At 42.1% G+C, this 24,461-nt stretch overlaps 1 protein-coding gene across 1 annotated transcript in view; it reads right to left on the reverse strand.

Moving 5' to 3' along the window:
- Positions 1-24,060, reverse strand: part of LPCAT2 (lysophosphatidylcholine acyltransferase 2) — a 49,204-nt gene extending 25,144 nt beyond the window's left edge. The window contains exons 1-7 of the mRNA XM_073307585.1: positions 23,891-24,060; positions 17,722-17,861; positions 16,405-16,622; positions 14,258-14,370; positions 10,906-10,966; positions 9,382-9,440; positions 1,071-1,105 (exon numbers count right to left, since the gene is read on the reverse strand). Coding sequence (XP_073163686.1) covers positions 1,071-1,105; positions 9,382-9,440; positions 10,906-10,966; positions 14,258-14,370; positions 16,405-16,622; positions 17,722-17,861; positions 23,891-23,998 — 734 coding nt within the window. The 5' untranslated portion in view covers positions 23,999-24,060. The remainder of the gene's footprint in view (positions 1-1,070; positions 1,106-9,381; positions 9,441-10,905; positions 10,967-14,257; positions 14,371-16,404; positions 16,623-17,721; positions 17,862-23,890) is intronic.
- Between the last annotated feature and the right edge of the window lie 401 nt (positions 24,061-24,461).

The raw sequence follows: 24,461 nt of genomic DNA on the forward strand, positions 1-24,461 counted from the left end.
GTATGTTGGGGTGAAACTTCAAGTCAGACAGAGAAATGAGTATGCTGGAGGTTAAAATGGCACCAAAGAAGATAAAAATAAAGTAAGTTGCTGATGCCTGTGATTTTTCAGTAGTGACAGTCCAAAAGAAAAAGGAAACATAAACTTTAAGAATTTCACTTCCATGTCTGCTTCATTGTAACACGTGAAAAAAACAAAAGCAAGGAGAAGACTAACCAAATCAACTTTTGACAATATGCAGTTATTTAACTGCAACATTTTTCTCTTCTATAACAGTTATTATTCTAGTGTTACAAGCAACCAGAAAATCCAGAATTGAACATTTTTTTTACTATCTGTGGGAACCATTCGGATCTAACTACATTGCAAAAGTCTGTAAGCAGTCAAGCCTTAGACTATTCACTGGACACTCTACTGCAGGGGCAGAACCTTTGCATTTATAAAATTTAATGCTAGAATAACTGGAAAGAATTATTCGAGAAATGTTACGAATGCAATGCACCTGCAGCTACACATACAATAGGGCTCGGTTTTCCTCCACTTTCACTCTTTGCACACCAGCTTAAAACTCCTGACTTCACTGGAGTGACTCCAGATTGAGACCAGTATAAGCAAGAGGATCCTCAGGGTCATATAACTGGAAAATGACAGATCCTTATAGGACAGAAAAATAAAACAAGTACAAAATTTGCTGCCATAATAATACCTAGCTCTTTTTATCAGTAGATCTCAAAGCTCTTTACAAAGAAAATTATCCCCTTTTTAATAGATGGGGAGACTGAGGCACAGAGAGAGTAAGTTATTTGCCCAAAGTCATCCAGCAAACCAGTGGCAGGGTCAGGAACAGACCCAGGTGTCTTGAACACCAGTTTAGTGCTCTATCTACTAAAAGATTAAACATTGGAGCCTCTCACATAATGTCAGTGTGACCCCCCAAATACATGCCATTAGAAGAAGAAACCAAGAAATGTGTTCCTGTGGACTTAACAGGGCTGGTTTGCTCATTGCCAGTGTATTTATTAATAGGAGAAGTTCCTGTATATGGTTTTTAATACAGTTAGGAAACTTACAATGAATAGCCTTGCCATGTCCAGGTCACAGTATCCTAACAAAAAACAAAAAAACAGAAATGTATGACAAGTCAAGCCAGAGGGGAGAACAGACATGATACAACAGAAAATTATAAGCATACAATTGTGAAGCAGAGGATGTTTTACTGTCTTATTAAAAAAGAAAAGAACGTTAATGTGACCAGAATCCTTAGCCTTATAAATATCTTCACCAGCTGCATTTTTGTCATATGAAAAAGGAAACAAGTGTGCCAAGAGAAAAGATTGAACCCATGCATTAGTTTGCCCACGCAATTTTGTACTGACTGATGTTTTACATCACCTAGATTCTTACTGAGCTCCCATTAAAAGACTTCACTGGGAGTTGACATGAGCTCTATAAAAGGCCCTAATTATAATCTACTCCTTGTCTTCCAGGAACAGCAGCTTTACAGCGTGGTTTGGTAGTTCTGCTTGAGATCACAGCACTAGCTGTGCCAGAACATCGTTCTAGGGTATACATGGTCTTGCCTAATTCCTGCTTTAGAAAGGAATGCCTTCCATTTATGCAAAACCAATCCTTTATTACTGCTTCACTCCAGTGTTTTAAAGTTGACCTACAAAGGATACCAAAAGGGGAGGGGCGGGGGGAGTTGAGGGGCTTGTGCTACTTTAGGGCCTGAAAGGCTGGGTCAGTTTGTTTGGTTTAATTAAGAACAAATTCTGCTTGTTTTTTCATCATAGAAATGTTAGGAATGTGAAGCCTTGATCTTCTGTGGTTTTGCTGGAGGACCAGTGAGAGGCACTAAGCTCTTATCTCCCTAAAGCAGGGGACACAAATGTGGAATCTTCAACAAATGTTTCATTTATTCTGAAATATTAATCCCTGAGGTCAAACAGATGTTATTTTAAACAGTCTGACGAAGATTATCTTCTCTCACTTAACAGTAGTATTTTTTATAGGATATTTTTTATACTATTTTTACTCCTTTAGCACGCGTGATCTCATCATTTACACAAGGCTCTCCAGTCATCAAAGGGTCTTCCAGCCTAGACCGGAAGTTGAAGCCAGACAAATTCAGACTGGACATAAGGCGTAAATTTTTGATTGGGCGGGTAATTAACCATCAGAACAATTTACCAAGGGTTGTGGTGGACTTTCCATCACTGACATTTTTGAAATCAAGATTGGATGTTTTTCTAAAAGATCTCCTGTAGGAATTATTTTGGGGAAATTCTATGGCCTGTGTTATACAGATCACACTAGATATTCAGTATGGTCCCTTCTGGCCTTAGAATCTATTAAGGGTTCTATTATTAGAATCTAGACAGCATCGGAATTTCTAGTGTAGAAACATACAGAAATTTTAAAAACAAAAACCACCAACAGTGTATTTCAGGCCTTCTTTATACAGCACAAAGAAGCTAAAGAAAGGCACAAGCCCATATTTTTTTCTTTTCCCAATCATCTTGTATAGAATCAGACCAGGGATAATCACAGCTTAGTTGAAATGATTTTTTTAAATTGTTGTTGCAGGCTGTTCTTATCTTCCCACCATCACATCCGTACTGAGCATGGTTAGAAAGAAAAGGAGCCCTAAACAGAAACAAAATGTGGTGCACATTTACCCTAGTTCTCATAAATAGAGGATGACTATACTGTAGATTAAAATTTACCAAAACCATGCTCTAAAGTGTCCCTAGCCTCTGTTTGCCAGAAGCTGGGAATGGGTGACAGGGGATGGATCACTTGATGATTACCTGTTCTGTTCATTCCCTCTGGGGCACCTGCCATTGGCCACTGTTGGAAGACAGGATACTGGGCGAGATGGACATTGGTCTGACCTAGTATGACCATTCTTATGTACTTTGTAAATCCAAGAAAGGCTAATTTACCTATAGTATTTCACTTTTTAACTCTGTAAAGCTGCTTAATACATTTTCAAACTTCTCATTTATAAGGACACAGATTTACCCTATTAATATTTTATGGACAAGATTGCCAATTTATACCTTATTCTCAACACCCTGAATTTACTGACTGCCTCATTAAACTGCTTTTTATACTTTTAGCTTCCTCCTCCAACTTCCGTACAATGACTGTTGTCTTTAAGGTCATTTCCTCTTTATAAATGATCTGGTGTTTTTTTTAAGTTTTAAAACTCTGTACTAATCTACTTCCATCCATAGATGTCAAAGTGCTTTACAAAACATCACTATCCCCATGTGACAGGTGGGCAGGCTAAGGCAAGGCAAGATGTAGATACATTCAGCATACCAGTGGCAAAGGCAGGAATGGAACTCAGATCTCTGACTTGCTGGCCATTCCCCAAACACAACTAGCCCATGCTTCCCCTCCCTTTATTGCCTGTCCCCTCCTGCCCATTGCCCTTAGAATGATCAAACTCAGCCTGGGATGTGAAAAGTAACTTCCTCTTTTTGCCTCTTCCACATCATCAATTAATAAAAATTCTACAACAGGAATGCAGCTGAATTCCACTGGTGCTGCATGAGGAAGACTAGAACCCTGCTCAATCACTTACAGCTGTATTGGCTCTGCAGGGCTAGCAGGAACAGAAAGGTGTTTGTCGTCAAAGTTCATTGTATCTATACTGTTCCATTATTAAGCAAGGGACTGACAAAACTGTCACACAAGTAAACAGACAAAGGGAGCATTTATATTATAGATGGAGGCAACATTTTTACATCGCTTGATCAAAGCCACTTATGTATTAAAAGCACTCTCCATTAAGATAGCTGCAGTGATCACCTCATGGTATCAATTTCATGCATTTGAAAAAAGACTTTGTCTACCTCTGTATGCCAGAGAAGTTACTATAGAAAATACGCTTGTAAGAAGGTACAAACTGATTCAAAATAACAAGGTCTGACCATATGTTCAATTGGGTTATGGCCTTCTTGCCTGTTTTTTCCCTTTTGACCTCGTTTGCCGAACCTTGCTGTGATAAAATACTGGAATCTTAACAGAAGAGAACACCAGCAGAATTTTTGATGTACTTTGGGGAAATCTGAGATTCAAGAGGCGGACACTGTGGCTTGGCAGAAAACTTCCAACTTCCGCTATAATCAAACTACTTTTGCTTACTGTTTTACTTAAGCTGCATCTAAAACCAAAGAGACCAGCTACCAGGGATTTCACAGCCCGAGTAGCAACAGCCCAGGTTTGATGCTAAAAAGACCCTGGCTTCTTACATTAGCTCTCAAATGCTACACAAGTGATTCCCATTCCTGGGTCTCTGAAGGAGGATTCTGCTTTGAAACACTGTGGGAATGAGAAGTACTTGTGGCACCTTAGAGTAACAAATTTGTTAGTCTCTAAAGTGCCACAAGTACTCCTCATTCTTTTTGCTGCTACAGACTAACACAGCTGCCACTCTGAAAACTGTGGGAATGAACTGGGTACCTGATCAATTGTGTATGGAACAACACGACTGGAGGAATTAAGGAACACAAACATATTTGGACAGCCTTGTGAACAAATATGGCAATTTCCTGCAATACCCTGGAGAAACATTATAGGATGAAGTTAAACCTTACTGAATCAAGTTTAAGAATAAGAGTAGTTCATTGCATTAAAAATGCAAACACTGATGTACTATTGTGGGATTGTATCTAATGTCTCTGGGGGAAGACAGGATTAATGCAAAGCATGGGAAATGTTAGGGGCTTCAAAGGACTATTTGAAACTATTTGAACTTTTAAAGTTAAGTGAGTTTCCAGGAAATCTCTAGGGGGACGTATACAGGCAAATGTGCCCCCTTCAGTTATGCAAGAACTCAGCCTTTTGAAGCTTCGCCCTGAGGAGGACACCCATGGTCTACAAATTGCCTATTCCCAGATCAAAGACCCAAACTGCACACAGCAATGACTTACAGATTCATGGGGTGCTTGTTTTGAGCTAACAGCAGCTATGAACTTATGACCACAGCAAACCCTTTGGTGGGGTCTGAAAGACTGTTTTACCTGCCAGAGCCCTTGCTGGAGCTGAGGTGATCTCTGGTAAGCGTATTAGCATGTGTGTAGATTCTTTTATTGTTTTTAATGTACTTTCTCTGTAATACTTTCACCTTAAAGGTGCTTGCTCAAGAAGAGCTGGGTGGTAACTTAACTGTGGGCAATTATGCTGCTTATAGCCCCCGAGGAAGGAAGGCAGAGCAGGCCTGCTGAGGCACTCTGCCTTGCTGGGGAATTCACAGTGTAGGAAGGGATCTGTGCAGCCTGGAAATACCCAGGACAGGAAGGAGAGAGATGCATGTCTCTGCCCAAGAGATGATGGTTGTGGAGCTGGAACCCTGCGAATGGGTGCTCTTGCTGGACTATGAAGGGGGAATACAGATGCAGGTGCCTGCCCTGGACTGTGACAAGCCTCACTAAATAGGTAAAGAAAATACAGCTTCATATGGCCCAGCTATCAACCCACTCAGTGTTGGTCCAACACACTGAGCTGTATTTATAGACGGTTTACACAAAAGCTACTGCAAAGGAAGTTTGGATACTTTGCATGTTACCACAACTGATCAAGATTCTGATGCCTATTGCAAACTACACATCCTTAAATTCAGGACTAAAACCATGCATAGCGTATGCTGCATGAACACATAATGCTGCATTATCAAAACTATTAAAAGGATAAGCACATTTTTAAGATTACTTCTGCTTATCATGAAAAATGATAAAAATGCCTTTTAAATGTGTGACAAGACAAAAAAATTCATATGAATAATCAACCATAGTTTTTCTTCATTACTATATCTTGCAACACCTATTTTATCAACCTATTTTCCAGAGACAGATTCTCAACAAACAAACAAAAAGATGTACTCTACAGATTTTAAACTGTTTAATTATTATTGTGGTTTGTACTGTGGAGCCCTAATCGAAGCCCAGGAGCAAGCTGTGCAAGGCGTTGTACAAACACAAGAGGAAAAAACACCCTACCCCAAGCAGCTTAGAAGCTAAGTAATAACGTATTGCTAACTTGTGAAAGCAAAAACTTGCCAGTTACTTTATACTGTGTAATTTCACTCCCTAAATTCATCTAAGTATCCCCTCTATTAAGTGCAGGAACTTATGGAAGACACGGCTAATAATGAATTGACATTCTCCAAGAAAAAGTTAGCAAGTTTTTAAGAGACTTTTATGCGAGGTCTTACAAGCATTCAATCGACTTCTTTTACTGTCAAACGCCACAACAGAAATGGTGGCATGCTACTTGTCTGGTACCTTCAAGTGGGGAAAACAATTTCTGTAATCTTCCGTGTGTACAGTAACTTCTGTCTCCCACCTGGAATTTCTGCCCCTTCCTGCTGTAACATTTACTTGTGCACCCTTCATTTCCTCCAAACAAAACTACCAAAAAACTGATTTTCCAATCCTCTTATTCTTAATAAAAAACCTATTGTGAACTGCACTGGGCCTTTGCCCCCTAACTTAATTTGAACCTACACACTATGTTGCAATGGGCATGTAATGAAATGTTGGCAACTTCCCTGCGGAAGTCAGCTGAAGGACATCGTTCTACACCCTGTTGCAGTAGTAAAATTACACTCATGTCTAGCATCGTAATCATACGCTTCGCGAGTTAACCGCATGGGAAGAAGGCTTAGAAAAAAAAGGTGGGGGGCGAAAGTTCACCAACACAGGTGTGGGTCCCACTGTGGTAACTGGGGGGAAACACCATCAGAGGAGAGTACTGGCATCTAAGGGCAAGTCTAAGCCACAGTGCTACACTGGCACAGCTGCACCGCTGTAGCGTGCCTGGTGGAGATGTGCTACGCCAACAGGTGAGTGCTCTCCCATCGGCATAATTACTCCACCTCGGTGGGAAGCGGAAGCTGTGTCGGCAGGAGAACGTATATAGGGCAAAACTTGCATCGCTCGGGGTGGGGGGTGCTTTTTCACGCCCCTGAGCAACGTAAGTTAGGTCGACTTAAGCAGTAGCATAGACCTGCCCTAAAAGACACAGGACACAAGTGATCCCACTCCCCGGCCCCCACCTCAAAAATGTTTGATCCTTCTGGTGGTGGTGGGGAGAGAAAGAGGGGTGGCACACAGGCAGCAGAAAAACAGGAGTGTACTAGCCTACACCACTGTAAGTTAGGTGTATTACAGCAGTCATAAATTAAGCCTCAGGGAAGAAGAGCACATCACCCGGACCACAAATACAAGCACATCTATTTCAGCTTAATTAATTACAATGAAGAGCATTAAATGTCTGCCTTGGGGGTTTTTTGAGCTTACTCAGGGAGAAGAATTGCTCTAACAGCTACAAAAACTTGGAAAGATAGGGTGGTGGAGAGTGGAAGTAAAACTGAATCAGAAGTCCCCAAATTCCCATATGCTAAATGCTTGTAGCTGCCTGCTCGTAAGGAATGAAAGTTACCTTAATTAGCTGTGACAGGTAATGAGAAAAATGTATTTAATTATATGTTTATTTAAGACCAGGGTGATCTCCTGGCCCCACTAAAGTCCATGGCAAAACTTCCATTGATTTTAATAGGGCCAGGATCTTAGCCAAGTCCAGTATAGGCCCACTGAAGTCAAAGGGAACCTTTCCAGCGATTTCAGTAAGCTTTGGATCAGGATCTAATTATATTCAGGAGGCCATGGCTTTAGTCAGCTTACTTCCAATCTGATGTAAAACATTTAGCTGTGTAAATATTAAAGGACTTTGTTCTTCCTTCAGTATTCACTCCTGTTGACTTTTGCCACCTTGTCATTGGGGTCTGATGCAGCCACTGCACTGGTGGCATTCTTTGATATGGGACAATTCAGAGGAGGGAGAAAAAATGAAAGAGTGTTTTGGTTTTTTTTATTAAAACATAGAAGTAAGAGCGAAGAGACCAGAATTCTATTCCCAGCTCTGCTACTCACCCCCTATGGGACCTCGGACAAATTGTCTCAGTTTCTTCATCTGTAAACTAGGGGTAACATTTACCCTACCTTCCTCACTCGTGTTGTGAAGGGAAGTTCATTTTTATATATGTACGTTTCTTGAGTTTCTTGGATGCAATGCAAACTATTATTCTTATGTACATGTGAGAAGAGTGGCAGTGATTTTTGCCCCACATATCAGACAGAGGAAGTAGTAGTATGGGAATTACATACGTGAATCGAGGATTAAAAGTATCCTCAAGTTTATCAGCCACATAAGTATTTCAGCAGGCTGGAACCAGATGTGCAATCGAGGACAATTCTTAAAATTCCATGCACGCCTAATAAAAAGGGTTAGTGAGAGGCAGTGCACTCTCTTTATTTGCGGCCTTCTAGTAATTATCTTATGAAACTATTTCAAAGGTTGTTTCTCTTAATGGGTCACAATTGGTCTCCCCCCCACATTACTGTGAAAGATACATAACCAGAAGTTGGCATGCAGCTTTACAGAACACAGATAAAACACGGTTTCTGTCGCAAAGCTAATCAAGTTATGACATATTACAATTAATTTAACGAGTGTGAAACGACAAAAAGGAAAGCAGAGTTTATTATTCTAAATAATTTAATTGGGCCGGCGGCATAACATAACTGCACTGGAGGAGGACATAAGCGTTTCTTATGGTAAATTTATTTGTATCTGCTAGAATATGGAAAAAGTGTATTAAAAACAATTGGGTTGTTGTTTTCAATTTTTTACAAGACATTGCAAAACCAAATACTAATACTGAAGCGCTAAACGGGACATTTCCAAAGCACATGCTACACTGGTTGCTTCAATATTAGGAAGAATGCAGTAAGCTCATTTGTATTTGGAAAACGTATGTAGAAGTATGAAAAGCAAAGACTAAGCACTCCCCAAACAATAAGACGTAGTTTGAGGGAATTGCTTCCATGTTGCTTGCAGTCAATCAAAGGGAACATGTTGTACATTACTGTTACAAATTTGCTTTTCACCCCTAGTAAACAAAATATAGCAAGAGTGCTCTTAAAGTAGTATTTAATTTCTTAAGCACTTTCTACTGTATTACACTGGTAGGCCCTCAATCTTCAGATGTGCCAAGTGCAATCTTGGTGCAGCCATGAGTAGAAGACTAAGCAACCTTTCTGCCCCCACAGTCCTAGGATAGCCCCTCAGTCTTGCCACACCAAGAAGGAAGAAGAACGATGCAGTAGAGCGAGCTACGCTAGTTTTGCATCACTGGAGGATTCCCCTGTCTCAGGGGAATTCTCAGCCAACCCTTTAAGGCAAAGCAGCTGGGGCCTCTAGGAATGCCTTTAAACTTGATGACAATGGACTGCCTAGAACCTGTGTGTCTTTTAAGAATGTTTTGATTTCTAGCTTTGTAAGTTGCAAAAAGGAGAATGTTCTACTCACCAGTTTGTTTGGATATCGGAGCAGCACCGGTTGCACGGGAACTCCTGGAATAAAGGCTCCTGTAACCACAAATCACTTTTTAATATACAAACATAATCACTTAAAATTCTTAGTGATTAAGACAAGGGAGGACTGGAGGACAAATAAAACGTAATGGGGAAACAAAAAAAAGAAAAGAAAAATTATCCCCTCACAGTTATTTTTTAAAAGCATGACTAGTCAGATTCCAGATAAAGGAGATCCTCTCTTCTACCAGAACAGAGTTTTAGGTCAGAGAGAAGTGATTCCCTCAGATTTGTGGATTATTTTGAACTAATTTTCTCCCACCTGAATGAACGTCAGTTCCCAAGGGACATAGTCCGTGTTGTTGCAGCCATGTTGGTCCCAGGACATTAGAGAGACAAGGTGAGTGAGGTAGTAAAAGATATTACCCATCTTGTCTCTCCAGTCACCAAGGGAATAATATTGGCTACATGTTCACATGACCATTGGGGAGAATGACAGTCAAGATGGTCACATAATGCTTATGGTCCTTATTTAGTCACATAGGTGCCTATACTAGCATTGTGTGACTTTGGAATAAGGAGCTGTTTTTTCAACAACATAACGTGGGAAACCAGCATAGCTTTGGTAAGCAAGCAGCAGCAAAGACCACTTTCTACTAGACAGTGCCATTATAGAATATCTATTCTGTGCAGCCAATAATCTGTTCTGCTAATCCTGCTAAATATGAACCAGAGTAGATTTCATAAATCAGCTGCATGACAAAGATTTTTTTTATTTTTTTCATTACTACCTGAACAAATATACACTGAAGCACTGAGATTACTTCAGTTAGTTGCTCAGCTCTAAATTTCAAAAAATTACAAGACTACTATTATGAAACTAAACCAAAATAAATGCAATTATTAATTATCCTGTAGGAACCAGTAAAATTCCGAGTAGTTTATGCATTTGAAGCATTACTAAGTATATTAAATGTTAGGGGTTAACTAAATAAAAAACAAATGCACCTCAAATTACAGGAACATTGTCAGGTCAAATCTCCCAGAAGTAGGTTTTGTGAAAATGGGTTTCCACTGTTTATTTTTAATTTTAATGAAGATGCTTTACATAAAACTAAATAGACATTCCTGTAAACTACACAACTATTGAATCATTGCTCTAAAGCATGAAAAAGACACAGTTAAATTGTCTAGAAGCTGCCCAGAAACAAAGTGTAACTAACTAGTCTATTATCATTCTACAAGCTGCTGGAAATTGAAAAAATAAATTCACAGCAAATGGTATAAAGTAGTAGAGGTTTTAAAAACAGTTTTAATAATCTAAGGTGTTACTAGCAGCACAGGTGAAGAAAAGTGGCTTTTTAAACATCCTTGACTTGACAGTACCCTTGCAGACTGTAAATAAACAAAAGAAACCCACTGGTCCAAATTAATATATTTACAAACTGATGAAGTGACTTTGTAAATCATGCCTGTCCATGATTTTCTAACAAAATACATGCAACACAATGTCTCTCACCTTGTTTAAAGGTGATCAGGCAAGAACGATTTGTACAGGTGCCTTCTGGGAAAATCAGTACCTTGGATGGAAAAAAGTGTATATATATTTACATACATATACTTTATACTTCTGCCTTAACAACTTATACATGCCTGAAGGTGTGACTTCTTATTCAAGCTCTCTGAGCTGCCGATGAGCCCTGATACTGCACCACAACTTTATCACTTTGTCAGCAAGGAAATGAAAGAACTAGTGAAGGATGCCAGTGACTGACAGCAATTTTATTCGTCTGGATTTGGAAACAAATGCTTTGTAAGAGAGGGAACTTCTGGGAAGGTCTTTGTCAAGTCTGAAGCAGAGCACAAAAGGCCTCCAATGTTTCCCTTGCAGTATCTAGTGTTGGAAAGAATGAGCGATTGTTTCTTTCTCTTCCAGACGCTCCTTACAGATCTGTAAGCTGAATGAACGTTGAGTCTGGGTTGACATCAAGTGCACAGGAGGCACTCAAGCACTCACCGACGCAGATGCTATCAACACGAGCTCAGATGCCAACTGTGAGGGTATGATCACGGATCAAGGGGCAACAGCAAAACACAGACTTAGGGTGGGGGCATTTGTGATGTGAGGACTTCTGAAAGCATTACATGCTACTGAATGGCTTTGGAGCCTGGAAGGATCAGATACACTGGATACCCAGGAGGTCTTAGAATCATCTTCGGAAGCAATGGGACTAGAAGGAGATACAGTATGACACAGCACAGCCAACCCTTCAAGGAACATAGAGCACACCAGCAGCTTCGTCTTTTCAGGGCACTCTAGCAACACCTATTGGAACTCTGAACTCTCTGGGCAAGAACATGCAACTCCTAAATAGTGTCATTGTAGCAAAAATTACAAAGAGATGCTCCTACTTCACTCCCTCCTAGTGCACAGGGCATGGCTGGGGGAAAAGAAGGCATGCCCAAGGCATCCCTGTGCTCCAGTGATACTCTGCTTGGGGCCATAGGTAGGTAGATGTAAGTTAGAGCAACCCCAAGGATGCTCTAATGTATGACAGAGGGGCAGCTCCAAGGATAGAGGAAGCACAAAGGTGGTACACACATGACCATTCCTGTACCAACCATAGTACAACCAGAACAAAAATTGTTGCCTAGGTACCTGGGCATGAAAACTGATACATAAAGGACATGAGGCTGGTGCCCAGAGAGAAATTTTCATATTCCTACCTCCAGAATCAAGTAGACAAATGCAACCAAGAGAACCACCCTTTGAGAACCTAAAAGAAACTGGGAGCAGCCACATGTGCTCCTGGCTAGCACATGCCACTTACCTCAGCACACATGCTGAGAACAGACAAAGCACTCTAACCAGGTCATGCCTAATTTGCGCTAAGGAGTACAGGGGAAACAACAGCTGGGCCCCTTTGTTGCTAACAGGGGTGTTCTTCTGTTGATGCGTACTGTTCTAAGGGAAGGGGCCCCTGCTTTCTCCTCCACTGCACCCACGTAACAGTGGCAGCATTTGGCCCTAGATATTTTAGACTATGTGGTGAAAACATGTTTACAGTCAGATTCCTCCAAAAAAGAGAAGGATAACACACAGGACTGGGAGTCAGTAAGCACGGACTACATTCCCAGCTTGGCCGCTGACTCACTCCACAACCTCGGGTTGGTCACATAGCTATGCCTCAGCTTCCTTGTTGGTAAACTGGGAATCCACGAGTCTACTCTAATTTATGCCACAAGCCGAAACAGAACCCAATACCTCTGGGGATTGGGATAGTGCAAAACGGTCTTAAAGCCACCACTGTGTCTGCCCCCTGTCTTCAGCAGAGCTCTGGTGCACCTGGTCTATATTCCATCCAACCACGCATTTCCTCCAGGAAAATGAACTGCACTGGCTCAATCACATCTCCATTTCTAAGCACAGCATTACTCAAAAGCTTTCCTAGACATGACCAGAGTGTTTGATTAAAATGCCTGCGTAGCAGAGTTCCATACCTGTGACAAATAGAAAAACAACCAAGACGGCTGTAAGAATGCGTAATGAAAATTTGAACATGCACCTGTGAGTCAAATTAAAGAAGCTTAAATCCTAACTAAAGAACCTGGAGCAAGCTGCTTGTGAAATGAAAATGATGCATGGTACATTTAAGTAATCTCATCCCAGGGAGAAAATGACATGTGTTTTGGTTTTCTGTTTCCTGGAAATGGGGATCTATGGCTGCTGGCTGTCCCGACTGCCCCTTTATCATTAGGGCTGTGCATTCCGGTTCAACAAAAACACAAATATCTTGCTATTGGCATCTCTGACTTTTCACAAGCTTTTTATTTTTGCTTCAGGAAGCCAGTTATGGAACAAAAAATAAACTGATAGCTAGTTTCCTCATGATGTTTCAATCATCCAGGAAGTGACCTGCTCTGAGAAAAATAGATCTCATGATATTTCAGCCACTGAATTTGTTCTCTCAGTCACTGAAAACAAAAACAAACACAGGCACACGCACGAGATCAGGGCAGATTTCTACCTTGGATGCTCCTCTGCCTTTAAGATCTCCACACACAATAGAAGAGGTGCCATTCCAATGCGTGGGATAGGACAGGCTCAGGATTTGGTCAAATTGTCCTCGGGAGTTCAGTTGTGTGAGGCTCCCTGTGCATTGTCAGTCAGGGGGTTTTATGACAGGGCAGCAGTGGGCAGAGGTCAGAACTAGAGAATCAGCTTCGTCAGGGATCCTTTAGGCTTTGCTCTTCCAAGAAGAATGGGGTGTGCGAAGGCTCCAGGGCCCATCCCAGCCCTTGGCCTGGCACAGTATCTGTGGAGCTGCTCCTCCAAACACTACTCTCTCCATGGAGGTCCCCAGCATCCAGCTACTCAGGCTGGGAAGATAATGTAGTCCTAGAAGCAGAGAAACAGCGTGGTGCTGAAAAGTTACCATAAGCGAGTAGGTGTGCAGTGCTGATATCCATTATTCTCATGCTGAGCTCGAACACAGATGGTAAAGTGGCTTCCAAAATACAGGTGAAGCTAAATGCCTACTAAGTTTCAAGCAACCTGGTCAACAGGCTCAAGGCCCCAAACTTCGGGGCAGGGAGAGGGGGGAAAAAAGCATCCCTGTGAGTGTTCTTGACATATATTTTTTACAAGTTGTTAGTACGTTTGGGTTCTGAATTGATTCCTCAGTCACTCAAGAGTAATTACGCCGGAACCCCCTTTCTTATTTAAAAGCCTTTTATAAACCCAGAAGGGTTGATGATGTCTCTTTTGGTTTGAAAGTTACAGCTACAGGCAAGTGTCCAACTGAATGGGACTTTTAAGCCTTAAGCTTCACAATTTAAAAGGAAAACTGACACTTTACAGCCTATTTTACCTGTGGCCACTGGCCTCCTGATGTTGCTCGTTTAGTTATCTCATTGATTGTATTCCTTCGAGAATCTGGGTCTAGACGTGATACCAATATAGGCTGGAAGGATCTGATAATTGCTGTGAAAGAGAGATTCAAGTTATCATTATTATTCATAGCACACTAGTACCTAGAAGATCCAACTGAAATCAAGTGCCACTGTCCTAGGCATTGAATAAGCGCATAGAAAGAAACAGACCCTGCCTTGATCAGCTTCCAGTCTAAATAGAAAAGACAGGCTAAGAATGGGAAAAAACAAGATATTACCGTCCCTAATACAGAGAATTTTTGTGATTTTTCACCCACGTTCATATAATCTGTGGCAGAGTCAGGAACTGAATGCAGATCTCCTAAGTCCCAGTCCTGCCTTGACCACGAGACCATCTTCCCTGCTGCTGTGCTCCCAACGCTAGATAGCAAATATCAGCAAAAAGAAAAGGAGGATTTGTGGCACCTTAGAGACTAACAAATTTATTTGAGCATAAGCTTCCGTGAGCTACAGCTCACTTCATTGGATGCATGTAGTGGAAAAGACAGTGGGGAGATTTTATATACACAGAGAACATGAAGCAATGGGTGTTACCATAATGGATTTTTTACTGTCAGTCCTTTTGGTATGATGTCCATCTGTTTGCATTTTAAAAAATCCATTATGGTAACACCCATTGTTTCATGTTCTCTGTGTATATAAAATCTCCCCACTGTATTTTCCACTACATGCATCCGATGAAGTGAGCTGTAGCTCACGGAAGCTTATGCTCAAATAAATTTGTTAGTCTCTAAGGTGCCACAAGTACTCCTGTTCTTTTTGCGGATACAGACTAACACGGCTGCTACTTTGAAACATAGCAAATATCAGTAAGTCTTTCATGCTAGTCTAGTGTTCTTAGGTTACTTTTCCTAGTTGCTGACTGGGAGTTTGGCTTTGCGTTATATTGCTTATGAAGAATGCTGTAAACTTCAGGCTGGCCACCATAAAAAATAAAGGACGTGAGATTAGTAAAAGTGCTACAGCATGTATATGGCCCCATTAATAAGTAGTGTGGGTCTTCTTTTTTCTTGGGTCAATGGGAGGAGACGGAAGGCTCAGACAATAGGAAAAATCAAGCATATATTCTATTCTAATCTACGGAATGGTTTCCTTTTTGGTTTACTTCTTCACAGCTCAGTGACAGACACACACACACAGAGGAGAAATGCTCAGAGAGTTCAGATGTAGAAAGCAGTGGTAAGAATATGCCATTTTCTGAATTTCCTTGGTCTGGGTCTGTTCTGCATTTTCTTTACATAACTCCCCACCCCCAAGACCTCAAGTAATTTGTATGTTCATCTGCAAATTCAGCACTTTGAGGGCTTGATAAGTCCATTCCATCCACCCATGTCAAGTAAAGAAGCCTTTGCACAACTTGCCCATTCTTGGAAACGTCCGGCAGATCTGCACTGGGATTGTCAATTCCACAGCTTCCTTCAAGCCTCCTCTGAGCTACTCATTGTCACAGGCCAGGGGCATATCTAAGCCTTAAGCGTGGGCTCACTACATCCAGTTCTATGGCAAGAAGGTCTCCCTGTGGCACAAGTCCCCCCAAAGTCACGTGAACCGTGTTCCTTTGGTTTCTTTGTGTTACTCCTGAAGCCCCTTGGTCTTCCTGCTTCCTTCCCCTCAAGAGTCTGAAATTTCTGGAAAGCTCCCATCCAAGTTGCCCAAAGGCAAACACTATCAACAGGAGAATCTTCTGGCTAATGACTTACAGTATGATTGTCAAGGGTCACTTGAGTCATGTACACAAAGGAAGACAATAGAGCTAGAAATTATGGCAGGACAGTGTTAGGGAGGGAAACACAGTGGAAATATAGGTCAGGATTTCAAAGACATTTAGGCACCTAAAGATGCAGACAGGTGCATGGTGCGATTTTCAGAAATACATAAGCAAGTTAGGAGCCTATCTTCCATTGAGATCTGAAAATCCCACTAGGCGCCTAGCTGCATTTTTAAGTGCCTAAATATCTTTGAAAATCTGGCCCTCAGTCACTTTTTAACATAGGACTTTGGCTCCTAAGTCACTATGGCACTTAGGAAAATTTTATCCCTTATCTGTAACTTTATCAATACTTACTGCCAAATACTGGGGTCGACAGGTTCTCTACCCTGGATACGCTCGATGGAAATCCAGCTACGACACCAATAATTCCATCAAAGAAGCTTGAGTGAGGAGCTGCCACAAAGATTGGGGCTTCCAAGGGACCTGCTACTTTCCCCTTCACTTTAATTTGGAAGCCCATCAAGAAGAACAAAGCACGACCTAAGCACTGGAAGGCACATTGGATCACTTTCCTTTAAAAAGAAAATAAAACGAATAGCGTGCATAAGTGAATAAACTCCATTATGTGCTCCGGCCACCATTTCTTTCCCACTTTAGAATAAAGAGCATGCAAGTAAGGTTTCCATATCATGCATTATAACTACTGGACTCATGCACCAGCTATGTGGGAAGTCAGACACTACTGCCTCCTTTTTACGTTAAAAACTACAGGGATTCCACTTTGAATCAAAATTAGCCAGTCAAATAACATCATTCCTGTTTTTTTTAAATGATCCGTTTTAATAAAGAAACCCTGATTAAGATGGAAAATGATCATGTTCCTTTAAAGAGGAACTTTAACTCTCAGCTACTCCCCGGTTTTGCTGTAACCCACTTCCTGTTATTATTCGCGCCTGGCATCATATGGCTGCAGAGAGGGAAGAATCTGGAATGCACCCAAGATATTGAAAGGCCCAAAGCGGAGCGATCAAAACCCAGAATCCCTGCTTATAACAGATATAGCTGTGAAACAGCCCTTTAATGACATCACACCTAACAGAAAAGACTTGTGAGCGGCCACAAGTGTTTTTGTTGTCATGCATAATATTATTGAGCAATCTGGGCACAAATGTGGCCAAATACAAACTTTGCCTATTATGTAACATCAGCAATATATGGGGATGTATTTTCTTGTTCCCATCATCCTTGGGCAGAATTCCAAAGGTGTTTTACTTCCTTTGTTAAGGAGTACCCCACTCCGTGGCCCAAATATTCCTTTCCAGCACCACCTCTAAGGAAAGGCCTGGCTTGCAAAGTGTCTATCTTTAACATCTAAACTAGCTCCCAAGGTCTCTGCTGCAATGAGCTGAGCAAACTACATAGCCCACCACACAGAAGAAGATTTTCTGATATTTGCATGAGGTTGCAGAAACTTTATTTCTGTTTTACAATCACTCAGAGAAAATGCACTAAAATGCTGTTGAATTGAAACATATGAAGCAGACACATTCTCCACAGCATGTATTTGCAATATTTCTTTGATCATGTTAATAATAAGGAAAAAAAATTAAAGTTTGAAGCTTTTAAAATACATTGCTAAAAGTTACCTAAAGTTTGACAATTGCTTTTTACCTCTTCCATCCCATGAGCGGCACAGACCCTCTCTCAGGGTGGCAGAAAGTCACAATTGCTGCAATTGGCCATGTTAGCAGCAAAATTAATGCAATGCATATGGCACGAAATGGAAGCAGGATAATCCCCAACAGGACAGTCTAGGAGGGGAAAAAAAGGAAGAAAATGCACCAACAGAAATCACTGACCACTGATTTGCTCTGGTTACATAATGTGGACTTTAAAGTACTTATGTCACTGCTACATGATTAAACACGAAAAGTATTATGTGATTCTAACACAACTACAGATGTTTACGTAAAAGGAGGGGGAAGTTATTTTCTTTTACAAACGGTGCTTGGGAAAATTCTATAGTTGGAATTGGAATTTCTGAATCTTTAAGTCAAGGATCTTACAAGAATGACTGGCATAGGGGATTGGAAAATTTATTTATTTAGTGTGTGCATAGTCATCTAGCCAAGCGATGGCATCTTCAGTGGTATGATCCAGTTCTTCTAGGCCATCGCTGAACCTAGTCAGCAGGCATTCCTCGACAACGTCCGTCATTGTCTGTGTCATGCCGCAGCTGCACAAAGGCCTGTCACAAAGGCCACAGCGATACTGGTTGGCTACACAGAGACCTTGCCCAGTCTGGAAACTGTTCAACAGGGACCACTGGCAATGGGACAGGTCAAAACCAGGCAGGCAAATTGTGGGGTTGGCGACAAGGGACTGGTTGGGGATTATAACAGATAATCATTCCTCTCGCCAGAGTGTTTCCGCCCTAACATCCTGGCGTGGCGGACTGGAAATGGTAATGGTCGCCTCCAGGTGATCAATTCACATCCAGTCCAGATAGCTAGTAACCAAACATCATTACCAACTGACATCTGCTTGATGTGTCTCAGTCCTGGTCCTAGGGAACACATCCACAACAAGCCAACTGTAACATGCACTAATGTTGGTATAGCCTCAGCAGAAACACCAAGATGGAAACAGGCTAAGTTTCCCCTGCATAAGTAGCTTGAGCTTTAGTGGCACTCAAGCATCCACACATGCGCACACACCCTGATGAGCTAGCTATGTCGAGCATGAAGCCCCAGTTACCTGCAGCTAGACATTTATGGGCGTGGTTGGGAACTGAATTAGGGGGAACACTAAGGTTGTACCCTGAGCTATAAATGTAGTGAAGCCATACCTAAATTGCCTGTTCACCCCAAAGACAATCTCTACTATTTAAGTTCTAGCATAGTACGAGTATCCCATGTCATTACGGCTGCCCAGGAGATATCAGTTCTATGGACAATAAAGTCTTCAGTCCACAGTCACTCTGGGAATTTTTCACAAACACTGAAGTCACTTAAAAGTATTAAAAACATACAGGCTTGATGAAGACAACACGATCTATTTTACTTGATAACTTCTGACTGCTTTGAAATGTGCCTCTTTGAATCCTCAAAACACACTGAGATAGAGCCTCAACTTTATTTTTCATAAATTTAGAAAAAACTTTGTTTAGACAGGCTAAAACTGAAATGCACTCTGAGGAGCTGTTGAAGGGAAAAAGACACAGCTTCCCTGTTCCTTGGTCAATGACAAGAACAGACTCAATATTTACACAAAGTATAATACACACAAAGCAGTCTTGCCACAATCAAACTGTTCCTCTTCGACTCAGTTTGTAAAGCTCTCTCAAACATGCTAGGTAGGTACATCATAGACACATGTACCCAGGAAAATGCAGACTGGCTAATCCAGCTATTCAGTAAGGGTTATAAAACTACAAACCATGCTAATATGAATGCAAATATTTGACATGGTATTAAATTTTATCATGATGTAACCATATCCTGCTTTATTCTACAATACTGCTGCTGTATTTAACTGAATAAATGCACAAATCATATTAATCCAAAGGTATACTGGATGTCATGAAGCCTCTCAACATAACTAATTACAATGAAAGAGCTTAATGTGTTGTATTTAAGTTGAATCTTGAAATAATTTTGCAATGTTTTTCAATCAGGTCACAAACAACAGAAAGTAGAAACAGAAGAATTAGTTTTGGGAAACCCCCATTTGGAAAGTTATATCTGAAGGATCATTACATCCACAGCCATTTAACAATGAATTTCCAAAACCGGACAGGTACATTGCAGCAAGAAGTGTATCGTACCAAAAACAAGCAAGTTGTGTTAAGTATTTTAGTGCCATATCAGGTGATTGGCTCTTATTAGCAATCATGCAAGCTTTACCTTTTTTTTTAAAACCTGCAACTAAATAGTAGCATTCCTCCCTCAAAGACAGTACTTCTAATCTGATCTTTACAAATGACTACTTCCTGTTCAAAAAGAAAAGGAGTACTTGTGGCACCTTAGAGACTAACGAATTTATTTAAAAGCAAGGCCAAACAGCTGCCCCAATCAGGAAATAACTTCCGGAAAGCAATTTCTGATTCATACAGCTGAATGATCATTACCAAACTATATCACTGTCTTGATTCTTACCTCTCCCCTTTAAATTAACTAATGTTTGTAATTCATGTTGGAGATTAAAAACATTTCTAAGTACTATTCATTCTATTCTTCAATATACTCCATTGGCTACAATGTTCCTTTTGTCTGTCTCTGTCTCTCTCTCTCTCTCATCTCTTTCAGCGTTCCTTCAATCTTGTCGTGACATCCTACTATTCCAAAAATAATTGGACTATCTCCAATCAAAAGTAAATTTGTCCTTATTTATCTTCTAAATCCATCAGCTATCGCATCCAGGAAAATCTGAGCCCTATTATTATTACTAGCATTTGTCCTATATCTGGGAAGTTAAAGTCTCCCATAATCACACAATTTCCATTATTATTTACTTCATTAAAAACATTAAAGAGGTCTCTATCCATATCCAAATCAGATCTCGGTGGTCTATAGCACACCCCAAGCACCATCCCAGTGGAGGCTCTGGTAGCTTTCTTCCCCAATGTAATTTTTGCCCAGACAGACTCTGTCTTATCTATTCCATCACTTCTTATTTCTTTACAGTCGACCTCATCATTGATATACAATGCTACTCCACCACCTTTGCCTTTATTTCTGTCTTTCCTAAATAGCACATACCCTTCAATACCTGTACTCCAGTCATGACTCCTATTCCACTATGTTTCTGTTATCCTTATATCAGCTGCTTTCACTTCCTGCACCAGTTGCTCTAGTTCCTCCATTTTGTTACCTAGGCTCCCTCGCATTGGTGTATCTTAATTTTTGCTATTTGGCTTTGCTCATGTTCTTTACCTGATTAGGCACAGACATTCTACGGCCAGTATCACCTATCAGACTGATATCTAAACCACCCTTCCTCCTTATGTCCATTCTTCTACCCACGGCTGTATCCTTTCTTACTTCGTTTTCTTCCCTCTCAATGCTAAACTAGAGAAGAGCATTTGTTTGTTTGCAGAAGTTTGAACATGAACATTCTATGCTGTCCAATGTCCACAAGAAAGATTCAGTGAGTAAAATGTGAGTGAAAATCAGGATCTTTAGTTCCCATTGGCCCCTTGTCTCTCTGTCAGGCCTTGACCTGCAAGGGGCACCTCACGGGCAGAACCCAGAGCTCATGGAAAACCCCAATGGCCTCGAGGGGGCTGTGAATGGGTGCCAAGCTCACCACACACTGCACCTTGCAGCACTGGGACCTGACACTGTAGCATTGTGTAGTCTCCCCCCACTCTCCCTGTAGCTTTACAGGAACATACTTTGAGTGCTGAACAAAGTGGAAATTATTGTAGAAAGCTGGAGTAATGGACCATGGTTTCAAATTGCAGGCTTCTGAAAACAAGTTTCTGTATTCTATAACCGGGTTTACTAGTATGGAAACCTACATCTTTGGGGAAATCGCACTGAAGTCAATGGCACAATTGAGAGGCGTGGGGTCCATGATTGCAGATCCTGGTGTGTTTGTATTTAAGAAGCATTTCAGCCCACCATTAAAGCAGGTCAAATTTGGCTCAAAGTTTAGATTTTAATACTATAGGATTTTAATGTTTTAAAATAATTGTTTCCACATATTTTAATTCTAAAGGGTGAAAGGAAAAAAAGTCTGTCATCCAATCCCCTGCAGCATCTGCATCCACTACCCCGTAGAATCTAGTTCAATTGAGCCTTTCAATGCAGCAAAATCTGTTAACGATAATGTGAAACTGCCTACCCTCTTTGCATTGTCCAAGCTAACCGATAAATAAGAGACAGTCAACATGTAAAAAAAAAATAAAAATTATGTTTTCAATTATTTAATTTTAATTTGAAAAGAACAGGAAAGAATTTTTAAAGTGCTTAACATGAGTCCTTTTAAGATCAATATTATAATAATTCAGCTTTTTATACTACCATCTCAAAGCGAGGCAGGTATTATTCACATTGTATAGATTAATAAACCAAGGAACAGTGTTTAAAAGTTCACAGTTATAACAAAAATAATGTTTTAAGCTATGTTCTTTCCTACTTTATAAATAACAACCGTAGCCCTCAGGCTGCAAATACTTATGCAAGGGTGTAACTTTATTCACATGAGTTACAATTTTGATGTCAATGGGACTACTCATTTACATAATTATTTCACCTGCTTGTTTCCAGGATTGGGTCATTAGATTATTAAAGTAAGATCATTTTAAACAGTGACTTACTCTTTATGCTGATTTCTTTTACATTTCCCCTAAGCTTTGATAACATAAACAGCCTAGTCATTGTCACTTATTGCTATTCAATTTCACTTTCAAGGTGACATGAACCAGAAAAATGAGGAAATGATTGGGAAGGAAATGTTTCCACTGGCTTTGTTTTCCCTGAAAAAAATTTCTACTGCTGTTGAGCATTTTATAAAATGCTCCCCCACCCCACCAGAATCTAAAATCCCAGTGCTCCAATTGGATCTAATTGTCTATTAGAGCCAACTCATGGGCCTATTTTGATCTTATGGTACCAGAGTGCTAACATCAAAAGTAACTGCACCTCAGAAGTTCTATTCCTTGAATTCAGTGGCTCTCAAACTTTTGTACTGGTGACCCTTTTCACATAGCAAGCCTCTGAGTGCGACCTCATAAATTAAAACCACTTTTTAAAATATATTTTACACCATTATAAATGCTGGAGGCAAAGTGGGGTTTGGGGTGGAGGCTGATGGCTCACGACCCCCCCATGTAATCACCTCACGACCCTCTGAGGGTTCCCGACCCCCAGTTTGAGAACCCCTGCTTTAATTGGACCCAACAGCCACTGTAAACTGAGAAAAGAAAAGGAGTACTTGTAGCACCTTAGAGACTAACCAATTTATTTGAGTATGAGCTTTCGTGAGCTACAGCTCGCTTCATCGGATGCATACTGTGGAAACTGCAGCAGACTTTATATATATACAGAGAATATGAAACCATACCTCCTCCCACCCATATTCTCTGTATATATATAAAGTCTGCTGCAGTTTCCACGGTATGCATCGGATGAAGTGAGCTGTAGCTCACCAAAGCTCATGCTCAAATAAATTGGTTAGTCTCTAAGGTGCCACAAGTCCTCCTTTTCTTTTTGCAAATACAGACTAACACGGCTGTTACTCTGAAACCTGTAAACTGAGAGATTAACTCTTCAAAAATAATAACAACAACATCTCAGTGCAATGGGAGCTACTTTTTAAAGGGGGGGGGGGGGAGAGATCAACGTTTACCGAGACACAGTATTTGGAAACTAGCGCTGTGAGTTTCGACGAGCTGCGGGAGGGCGATGGGGTTGGTTTGTTGGTATAAGCGGCTCCTCCCGTCAGCCCACCGTCGAAGCGCTCGGCGCTGCACGGTGTCCGTGCAAGCGCCTTGCAACGACCCCGGGGACACGCGGGGGGAAGACAACCACCGTGCCCAGCTAGTGCACACCCACGCCGGGGGGCAGACGGGCCGCTCCCCTGAAGAGCCCCCCCTGGGGGGGGGGGCGGCTGGAGGGAGGCGCTTTGCCCCTGGCACGCCGGGGGCCGGCTACTCGCCGCCCGGGCTCGACTCCAGCCTGGGCGGAAGGACTGCACGGGAATAAACCGCCTCATGCCCTTGGCTGGGGGAGCCGGAGCCTTCCCGGGCGCCTGTTTATTCCCCGTTGCACGTGCCCCGTTCGCAGCGGCGGGGCTGCCCCGTTCCCCCCGCCCCGCGCCGCGCCGCCGGCCTTACCCGCGCTTTGTCCCGGGCGCTCAGGCGCCCCTCGTGCACGAAGGGGTTGCGGACGCTGGGCGGGTAGAGCGACTGCTGCCTGGGCAGGGGGAAGAGCCGCGGCGCCATGGCCCCGCCGCGCCGGCCGCCGGGCTCCGAGTCCCCGCCGCAGGGCTGCTCCGCCTCCCGCCGCTACCTGCGCATGAGCCGCCCGGGGGGGGGCCGCCCCGAGGGATTCCCGGCCTCCCTCCTGGCGTGGCCGCCGCAGGCGGGGGGGGCTCGGCTCCCGGCCTTTCACGTGTCCCTGGGGGGGTCCTGCTGGGCAGCCCCTGCCCCGGCTGCAGCCAGAGCCCCCAGGAAGGCTAGGAACGGGAGGGGGGATTTAATGGCAGCTCGCCCCCAGTGTAAACAGGTCTCTGAGGGAACTGTCCCCAGAGCACAGCCAACCCCAGGGCCCTTGTGGCTCCCAGCTTTGGGGGCTGGGAAGGGAACCCCCCCCCCGTTCCTCCTGCAGGAGCTGTGACCAAAGCAGGAGGCTGGACCCCCACACTTCCCACCTCCTTGGACTTGGGCTAGTGGGGGGTGGACCCTT

Source organism: Lepidochelys kempii, chromosome 12 (assembly GCF_965140265.1).
Source record: "Lepidochelys kempii isolate rLepKem1 chromosome 12, rLepKem1.hap2, whole genome shotgun sequence".
NCBI lineage: Eukaryota > Metazoa > Chordata > Testudines > Cheloniidae > Lepidochelys > Lepidochelys kempii.